General features: G+C 26.8%; 2 protein-coding genes across 2 annotated transcripts; one reads left to right on the top strand and one right to left on the bottom strand.

The window, feature by feature from the left end:
- Window positions 1-519: 519 nt before the first annotated feature.
- On the top strand, window positions 520-6,879 carry LOC112595246 (phospholipase A-2-activating protein). The gene is made up of 11 exons (XM_025340382.1): window positions 520-818; window positions 2,809-3,002; window positions 3,174-3,446; window positions 3,529-3,673; window positions 4,232-4,402; window positions 4,687-4,821; window positions 4,894-5,068; window positions 5,482-5,869; window positions 5,952-6,104; window positions 6,183-6,454; window positions 6,529-6,879. The coding sequence occupies exons 1-11, from the start codon at window positions 691-693 to the stop codon at window positions 6,814-6,816; spliced, it is 2,322 nt and encodes a 773-aa protein (XP_025196167.1). The 5' UTR covers window positions 520-690; the 3' UTR covers window positions 6,817-6,879.
- A 171-nt stretch (window positions 6,880-7,050) lies between these two features.
- Window positions 7,051-10,012, bottom strand: LOC112595244 (protein FAM183B-like). The gene is made up of 4 exons (XM_025340379.1): window positions 9,701-10,012; window positions 8,239-8,344; window positions 7,335-7,482; window positions 7,051-7,225 (listed from the first exon to the last, which is right to left on the bottom strand). The coding sequence occupies exons 2-4, from the start codon at window positions 8,324-8,326 to the stop codon at window positions 7,075-7,077; spliced, it is 387 nt and encodes a 128-aa protein (XP_025196164.1). The 5' UTR covers window positions 8,327-8,344; window positions 9,701-10,012; the 3' UTR covers window positions 7,051-7,074.
- Window positions 10,013-10,331: the final 319 nt, after the last annotated feature.

Raw genomic sequence — 10,331 nt, 5'->3', positions numbered from 1 at the left:
GCAAGATTATAAACTATGAATACTGGTCGCCGGTCGCCGTTTATATTTTTAATATTTTTATAGATACCATATTCGAGTATTCGACCCTTATAGAAAAAACTGGCGATTGCAAATGATAGTGGCAACCGGTTAGTGTTCATTATTCATTCACTATTCAGTCACCACTCTCCATTAATCAATCATGTGAGCATTGTGAGCTTTCTGAGTCTTAAAATCAAACCACCGCAGCATTGGTAAAACTAAATCAAATGTGAAATGATCATTGAGCGTTTGACGGTAATATGGCACTTAAAAATAGATATTTTGCATTTGCATAGGCCATAGATATGTATAATGTGGACATGTGATGCAGTACTGTAGTTGCAGTGTGCAGTGAATGCAACTTAAAATCTGTAAATTATAATTCGTAGCATTTTGAGAACTCCTGAACGATGTCTAATGATAATAAACGTTTTTCACTTTGTATCTGTAAATGAATTCACATTTATTATTATTATTATTATTATAAAACAATATAATTGATGTGATATTATTAATAATATAGTTTATTATAGATATTAGATACCACCTCTGCCGGGCACATCAAACAATATTTATTAAACTTTTGCTAACATTATTGTCATAGTCGGCTTTTCACAAAATCCCAACAGTGATCAATCTTGTTGCATTTCCCAAATTCTCACTGGCTTTATGGCGTACAAGTTAAGCTCCGTCCTCTATGGACACGTATTGGACGTCCGCGGACTGGCTACCGGATCCGACGGTTACATTGTATCTGCGTCCAGAGACAAGACCGCTAAACTTTGGAAACCGAACAGGTAATATTTCAATAAATATACTATTTGGTAAGTTTATGGACAATTCTCTCGTTGTGTTAATTATTTTACCGAGTCGAAGTATTCAATTCGTCTTCCAAATAGACCTGGTTAATAGTTATTTTGATTTTTTTGGTTTTTTATGGTTGTCATTGCATACGATAAGAGTATGCTTAAGGTTGGGTAAAATATGTTGAGTTATAAACCAAATATTTATTATTCTTTAATTGTCTCTTAACAATTACAATACAGAATACTTCAGTACTATATTTGAATTAGAGTGAGATGGAGACTTTATTTTTAAAAATCATTTAAGTTACCTCTTTTAATATCTTAAATAATTAATAAACAATTTAGGTATTCAGATATGTACATATATTTTATATGATTGTATGCAGTTACAGATTATGCCACCGAGAGGCCGGGAAATTTCCCAGTGGGCTGTAGCCCAGTCATGACTTTATGACTAACCCTATAATCATAAAACTAATTTTATAATTGTTATTTTTTATTATCTATGAAGTATTTTGCATACATCTTTGAAAATGGGGAGAAAAAAATTACAATTTAAGATAACATGGTAGCCTAACGAATTATGATAAGGTGGTTAATGTGTTAAATGTATGGCTACAGTTGTATATTCAACCATGTGGCGTGAATACAATATAGCAGGACAACGGCCGAAGTAATTTTTGTCTAAGAAAGCAATGTTGGAAAATTTAGTTAAGGAAAAATAAAAAATTGTTGTATTAAGTTTTGGGCTTCAATTTTTTTTTTTACATTAATTTTGTAATTTATATAATGTGATACCGCTGTCTTCCGTAAATGTTTTTAATGTCTTTTGTTGAACAACATATATAAACTTGTAATTATTTATTGATCTATATATTTATATGTTGATAATATATGGTTTATGTATGTAATAGATTAGGAGTATTAAATCATATATTTAATTCAACTAAAATAATAATAATTTTTTTTAATTTTACTACATTTCCACTAAATTTTTCGCATTTATAGTGTTTTGGACTAGTGAAAAGAAATCCTCCTGGACCAGTTAAAATTCAGAACCCACTGCTGTTTAAATATCTCTTAGTATTTTCCCAATTCAAACATTAAATTTATATGCCACATCAATTTAGTAAATTTCTTATTTACATCTCATTTACAATGGATGAATTAAGTTTTGTCCATACAATTAAATACATTTTATTTTACTTGAATATTTTTCTATTGTTTTTAATTATTATTAAAGATGAAAAATAATTTATAAATAGGTGCAGTTAGAAAAAAAAAAATACAAATAGTTATAATTTAATGTTCATTTAGATATTGGTCTTAATATTAAATAAATAAATATCAAATAATGATTTGCCTATTTATATTTTTTTTTTATTCTCCTACCTACCTATAGCCTATTTTTTCAATTATCATATGAAGAATAGTATTGAGTTAAAATAAATTAAAATTTCAAAATAATGTATTACATGTAGAAAGAATGAGCTTTGTTAATTTCATAAAGTTATAGAGTCTAATAGGTCGTTGTCAAACATGGAGTGTGATAGATGTTGAAACTTTAAAATCAACCAAAATTAACATAAAAATTGTTATTAGGAATTTGTTTTAACCATAAATAGAACTAAATTGATAGAGTTATACCCATATACCCAAGTTCTTTACCCTTAACAATATATTTTATTTTTAAATTTATGAACAACTCTTTATTGTTCAATTCTAAGTTTAACATAACTTTTTTGTAATATGTTCACCTAAATTAAGTTTCTTTGGTAGAATAAATCTTATTTTTTTTTTTTTACATACAAATTGCATAGTATAACCTGACAGCAACATTTTCAACTAAATATTATTCAGATCGTTAAAATCTATGTATAAAATTATTGGAAGTATTATTTTGTTTTCATAAAAATAACCTATTGTACATAGATAAATTTGATACCTAATATTTATTTGTTTTGTGTTTTTTTAATTTCAGTGGAAATGCTGGATTCACAGAAGTTCAAACATTCAAAGGCCATTCCAATTATGTAGTATCAATTGCAATACTAAATAAATCTGATATCTTACCAAATGGTCTTATTTTAACTGGCGGTAATGACAAGCTTATGTGTGGATTCCTTCCTGAATCACCAGAACCAGTTTTTATTGAAACTAGTCATACAAATACTGGTAATATAAATTTAGTAACGTTCTTATAAACTGATGAAAATCCATTTAAAAGTGGGATTAAAAACTAATTTTTAAAATTTAATTTGAGATTAATAAAAGTTATTTATTGAAATTGTTTGTATTAATTATACATAAAAAAATCTTTTTTATTTATCCATTTATATATTTTAGTGTGTAAAATCACTCCTGGTATATTACCAAATACATTTTTAACTTCTTCATGGGATATGAATGCACGCCTATGGAAAATAATGGTCAACCCTGATCATACTTATCAGCCAGTATTGCTAACAATTTTTAAAGGACATATAGCAGCTGTTTGGTCTTCAATACAACTATCTACAAATCAAGTCATAACTTGCTCAGCAGATAAAACTTTACTCATACACAATATTTTACATGGTGATCCAGAAAATTCATCTATTGCTATTAAAAAATTAACTGGTAATGTATATTATTTTTTTGTCATGTCTTCAAATTTTATTGATTTTCAATTTTCAATTAAAAATTTATTATTTTATTTTAGGTCATACTGACTGTGTGAGAGATTTAGCAGCTTTATTGAATAATGAATTTCTCTCTTGTTCAAATGATGCTACTGTAAAACATTGGAATGCAGAAACTGGTGAATGTTTAGAAACGTTTTATGGTCATCCCAACTATATTTATTGGTAAAAAATTAGAAAATTTTATATTATTTTGTTATTTGTGATCAAAATATTATAGCAACTATTCTCTATTCCAATAAGAGTGACAGTCTGTAATGATCAAAACTAGTTACCACTGCATACTCCTACTTCAAAAGCTACCAGCATCACATAATTAATCGGCAACTTTGCTTGCTCTAATGTGCGATTTTAGTATTGTAGTATTAATTTTTATTTATTGATTTGTGATTTAAGAATAACATGTCACTCTTGTCTGCTAATGTTGCAGTATTGAGTGTTCCAGTAGACTATGTCATCTTAATATGGTGCACTTCTTTCACCCTTATTTAGAATAGAGTATAGATAAAATCTATATCCTATATATTGAAAAACCATGAATTTTTTTGCTTACTACTGTGCATCTATCCAGATTGTTATGGTTGATAGAAAACAACTAATTTTTATCTCTGTACACTAATATTCTCACGGTGGAATATTAATTTCATTTTTTTTTATAATTATGTTTTGAAATGGTAATCGCCTTTTTTTTTATTATATATTTATTAATTTTTTGTTTTATAGCTTAAGTGTCTTTTGTGGAACTGATATGACTAATTCATTAGTTGTGACTGGTGGAGAAGATAGGTACCTTAATGTTTGGCAAAGCTCTGAACAACAAGTCATATTACAACCAGCACAGAGTATATGGGCTGTAGCTATTCTTCCAAATACAGATATTGTTGTTGGCTCTAGGTATGTATGTTTTAATCAAATTTTTAGTTATGCATCTTGTAATAGTTAACAATCATTTAAGTGTACATTATATAAGAAGAGTATTGAATAATAAAAATAATATTAGCAATTAATTTTTCTTGCACTTAAATTAAAAAAGTAGTAATTCTTCTATTGATGATCAAACATTAATACATTTAAAATATTTTAATTCAAAGAACTTCTTAAAACAATAAATAAAATATATTTTGAATGATTTAATTATTGTGATAAAAATATATTGAATTACATTTATTGTTTATTAGTGATGGTTTAATAAGAATATTCAGTACGGATTCAAATCGCCAAGCTACAAATGAAGCCCAAGCTGCTTTCCAAGAACAAGTTGACAATGTTAATCAGGTGGCACAAAAAGAAGTTGGTGGTATTAAAGTTGATAGGTACGTTTCGTATTAATTGTTTTATTAAATTATAAAACAAACAATTTTATCTTGATTATGTATATTCAATAGTTTACCTGGACCAGAAGTACTTTATAGCCCTGGAAAAAGTGATGGTCAAGTAATAATGATTAATGAAAATGGAAAACCTATTTGTTATAAGTGGTCATCAAATGAATGTAAATGGGATAAAGTGGGAGATGTTTTAAGTGCATCTGATCCAAATAAAAACATGCACGAAGGAAAGGTAAGTTAAACTTTTAATACATGATTATTCAAAATGAATCATCCAATGCACATTGTACCTGGCTTCCTAGGTCACCTTATCTTATACCATGTGATCACGTCAATTTTGGATTTCTGTGAAAGACTGTATAATATATACCACTTATCTTCAACCTAAGAGGAGCTAAAAATAAATGCAGTCAATTATGACAAATATGTATGGAATGAATTAGATTTCCAACTAGTTGTTATTTGTGTGACTAAGAAAAGCTACATAGAACATTTATTGATATCATAAAATATTATTCTTTTATTTAATTTATCATAATTACTATAAATCTATAAACTAAAAAGATTAAGTACATGAAATTGGATAAGTCATTTGAATATTGTTCATAATTATTTTAAGTTTTTCAATTTTATTATAATTTATAGGAGTATGATTTTGTATGGAACGTTGATATAGAAGATGGTGCACCTGCGATCAAATTACCTTTTAACAAAGATGAAGATCCTTGGGTAGTAGCTCAAGCATTTATACACAAACACAACTTACCACAGTCTTATTTAGAAACTGTGGCAAACTTTATAATTTCAAATTCAAAGATTTCTCCTTCACCATTACCTGCTAGTCAAGGTTATGTAGATCCTTATACTGGAGCTGCTAGGTATGTACCATCAAGCAATGGTATTTCTTCTTCTGGAACGAATGGTCAAAACCATTTTAATGAACAGTCGGATCAAGTATCTTCTGGTTACCAAAAGTTTTTCCCTCAAACTACCTATTTAAAATTTGACCAAGCCAATACTGCAAATATTTTAAGTTAGTAACGATATAAATGTTAAAAATAATATATTATTTATTTTAATATAATTGCATTTTGTTTAATTATTGTCTATTTTAGGTAAAATTGAAGAATTTAATAAAAAAGCAGGCGACTCATTTAATAAGCTCAACCAGAATCAACTTGATTCCCTTATAAAACTCTGTGATGTAAATACTAGTCCTGATAAGGATACTATTAAGATATTAATCAGCTTACTTGATTGGCCCAATGGTAAAAACTAAGCCTATACATTATTAAGTATTATATAAATTTATTTACCACATTATGCTAAATATTGTTTCATTTTAGATCTTTTATTTCCTGTACTGGATATTACAAGACTAGCTGTACGCAATAAACATGTAAATGATGAATTGTGTTCAAATAACTTAATTATGAATAAATTATTACCGCACATTTATGATATTGAAAAGCCTACTAATCAAATGTTGGCGTTTAGATGTTTATGCAATCTTATGCATCATGAAAAAGGAGAACTTCTTGTAGTGAAACACTACGAAGAGTTTTTAAAACTTATTCAAAATTTATCTATTGAAAATCTTTTTCAAAAACAGCTCCAAGTAAGAAGATATAATTAATGATATTTTTGTTTTTAAATTGAATTTATAAATTTATATTGTTAATTAATTAATAGATTGCTGTAGCCACATTGATGCTGAATTTCAGTGTTATGATTAAACAATCTGATGATAAAATAGCTATACAAACTGTGAATAACACCATAAATATGGTATGTCCAAAATTGACTGAACCTGAAGCAATTTTCCGTTGTTTTATAGGTATTGGAACCTTATTAAGTTTAAAATATCCTCCAACTTTGTCAGAACAAATTAGAGATTACATTGAACTGATGGCATCAAATTCAGAACCATCAAAGGTGTTGTCATGTTGTAAACATTTGATGACTATTATTGGAAAATAATTGGATTAAGAAATATTATTGATTTATTTTATTCTTTAAAATAAATTTAAATGTAAAATGAGAAGAAATTGATAATAACACATTTATTATAAGTATAATATTTCTAATTTTTAAACGAAAATAATATTGTACATTTGGTCTGCTATTTAAAAATAATTTTTGATAGGTGTTGTATTTTTATGTATCTAAAAAATATCTTGTCTTAATGATTCAAATTGAAAAAATACAGTTTATTCTATGGTCTTATAATTTTTTTTATTACAATTTAAAAGGTATTCCGCTAAATGGTACTTCATTTTTATAATTCTGCTTTAGAATAATGTCTAATTTAATTTCGGGAGCTTCTATGTGTGGAAACATCAAAATATCTTCTTTTCGTGGAATGAAAGTTTTATCGTACCATCCATACCTATAAAAAATTAACTTATTGTCATACTGCTTTACAAATGTTAAATATATTATAAAAATATTACTTTATTCATTTGCATATTATTTATTAAGTACAGTTTAATATTTACCTTTGACTTTCAGTTTTTGGAGAAGAAAATTTATTCTTTGGCCCTAAAGATTTAGCTTGTGCTAAAAGTTTTATGTAGTGATCATTTGGTTCACCTTGATTGACATTTGCTTCGTGGCGAGCATAAAATTTCCCCGTTACAGGTGATGCTATAAATTACATATTGTGTTCAAATACTCATCAAGTTTAGTCTGCTAGCACATAAAAGTATTTTGATAATGCTCTAAACCTAAAGCAATAGTCACCAATTAATATTTTTGGGGGGCCACTAAAAGAATTGGAGACATTTTTGGGGACCATAAAAATTTAATGTACATATTATTTATTCATTAAAAGTAAATGCATAATTAAAAAAATAAAAACCACATTTCTTGTTTACTGGTATATTTTTCCATAAATCACTGTTTGATGATTTCTGTTCAACTTGAGAAACATTTATTAGAAACCAGTTTTGGTCAGGTGGTGATCAAAAAACACTTGTTTGTCACATAAACCAAATCAACCTATTGTGTTATTGAGCCATGTCCCTAGCTACGCTCAAGTCAGCCACGAAATTGTTTCTACACTGAATTAATTAAAAACATTTTAAGAAGCTCAGGACAATCAAAATTGAGTACTTTTGTATATCAAATATTAATTACTCTCAAGAGAGTTGTTAGTGAAATGTTTAATCTGCACCTACATCAAAAACGTTTTAGCACGAATCTATGATTACATTATCATAGTAAAATTATCATAACTTTTTTTTTAAATTAAATTTAATATTTGTACAATATATAAATGAAACGTTTGAAAATACGCATAAATTATATAAGGTTAATAATAAAATAAAATAAAATTTGTTAAATTTTAATTGAAACTTAAGCGAAAGATCTACTGATGGAACTCAGGCTATCATAACTAACCTTTTAAGTTAGGCCGAAACGTAGTGTAAACTTTCTGAAATTTTTTTTCTTTTTTGTATAATTCAACCAAAAGAGTGTAGTCGTACATTATATGTGTTTCGTATGACTGAAAATAAAAAAAAAATAAAAAATTTTTTATTCTTAATACAGTTGCAAAAAATTTTGTTTTAAAACAACTAACACAAAATTAAATAAAATGATTATTAATCGCCTTCACTACCATAGTTGCATTCGTTACACAAAATAACAATCAATCACTTTTTTTTTAATTCTCTTAATGATTGCTATTTATTTTGCCGGCTAACGATCATCAATTTGTTGTAAAACCTACCAACCTATAACCACAACATGTCAAAAAGTCTAATAAATTATTGCTACCTAGTCCCATTGATATTTTCTGGGCTCTACTTAGACTTCAGAATTTAGGATTAATACACTATCTACAATCGATTTAAATTTACAATATTGCTATCATTAAAAGTACGGTATATTTCCATAATAACATGTTATTTATACCTATTTTGAAGTCTATAGTAGAACTTGGGCATGATCAAAAACATCGTGCATTTATTTACATATCTATAGAAAAACTTATCATGCCTGCGTATAATATTATTTTTTAAATTATAAACGTTATTTGTTTTTTTTTTTATTATAAAATTTAATATATGTACATATGCGGAGATTGAGGAGAAAAAAAAAATAAAAATTTGAAAGCCTCCAAAATTATTGAACATTTTTCAGAGTATTAAATAGGTACCTATTTTGCAACAACGCAAAGAAAGATTTACACCCCCCCTCTCCCACACACAAAAAAAATTCAATCAAATATCGTCTATGTATCTGTAGGTAGTTAAACAGAACTTTTGATTTTAATTACTTTAAAGAATGTCAGCGCATTATTTTATCTTCCTCTAGCCCACACACACACACTATTAACAAATTACAATGTAGTATAATTATGTTTATGTTTTTGAATGATCCTAGAGTAAAATAACCTATTATAAAAATAATAGAATATAGTGTACTTATATGAGGGTTTGACATAAATATGTCTTAATATTATTTAAAAACCATTTAATAACTATTCAAATTCATAAAAAAAAATTTTATTGTGTTTTTATTGTCAAGTAAAACAAATATAAAACCGATACGATAAATCAAAAATATTATTCTTTATAGTTTTTGTATAAAACGTTAATTAACTATAAAATTACTTAAAAAAATTATTTTACATGAATGTATTTCATTTTCTGGCGTTGGTAGATAGTAGCCAGTAGGTATAGTAGATAAATGAAACGATGTTTAAAAATTATAATCATTCTCTAGGTAAGGGATTGCGAGCACTCACAACTTTCACTCATTTAAATATTGATATTACTTGGAATACTTGGATTACCCCATTTAATATCTAAAGTAAAATTTAATTTAAATGATTAATTTAGTTCCATTTTTTTCTTACCTTCCTTTGAACAATTCGCAATCTTTTAAACGTGCAGTGTGTCAGCAGTTGTATATTAGGTAGGTATATAAATATAATATATATTATACGTGTGTATCGTGCCTATACTTAAAACGAAATTATCACCAACTGTTACACTTGATCATATACTTGGCAATCGTAGAACGCATGTACTAGTAATTGTATTGTTATAGGTACATGGCATTGAAAATTAATCGAATATTTACGTTTTTTATAAAATCATTTAAGTACAGATTGGATCACATCGTAAATATCATAGACTACTAGTTACTATAATATATTTTTATAAACTATTTGGTTTGAAAAAACGAAAGTAAATTTTTTATATACACATGAAATTTCAAATCTTGTAAACTAGCATATCTACTTTCAAGTCATGACTAAATAATAATATTATACTGACTGTTATTTGCACGTGACGGAAATTTTATTATTATAATATACATGTATTATATGTAAATAATATGTCTGGTAGCTTTTTCTAATATGTGCTATTCACGCAAGAGTAATATAATATATATACACTTATTCGAGAAAAAAAACTATTACTTCAATTTGATATATATATAACTAGTTAAAGAGGTAGAATACCTCACATGCAACATGCACC

This window comes from Melanaphis sacchari, unplaced genomic scaffold (genome assembly GCF_002803265.2).
Source record: "Melanaphis sacchari strain LSU unplaced genomic scaffold, SCAv2.0 Contig261_pilon_pilon, whole genome shotgun sequence".
Classification (NCBI taxonomy): Eukaryota; Metazoa; Arthropoda; class Insecta; order Hemiptera; family Aphididae; genus Melanaphis; species Melanaphis sacchari.
The sequence above is the reverse complement of the archived record's forward strand: the minus strand, read 5'-3'. Positions and strand labels throughout refer to the sequence as shown.

Bases quoted from the DNA above. Each gene is read 5' to 3' on its own strand.
- LOC112595246 (XM_025340382.1), top strand. From the start codon at position 691: ATGGCGTACAAGTTAAGCTCCGTCCTCTATGGACACGTATTGGACGTC. The intron at 3,674-4,231 runs GTAAAAAATTAG...TTTGTTTTATAG, and splicing joins CATCCCAACTATATTTATTG to CTTAAGTGTCTTTTGTGGAA. The intron at 4,403-4,686 runs GTATGTATGTTT...ATTGTTTATTAG, and splicing joins GATATTGTTGTTGGCTCTAG to TGATGGTTTAATAAGAATAT.
- LOC112595244 (XM_025340379.1), bottom strand. From the start codon at position 8,326: ATGTACGACTACACTCTTTTGGTTGAATTATACAAAAAAGAAAAAAAA. The intron at 7,483-8,238 runs GTTAGTTATGAT...TGTAATTTATAG, and splicing joins GTTTCGGCCTAACTTAAAAG to CATCACCTGTAACGGGGAAA. The intron at 7,226-7,334 runs GTAAATATTAAA...AATTTTTTATAG, and splicing joins CCAAAAACTGAAAGTCAAAG to GTATGGATGGTACGATAAAA.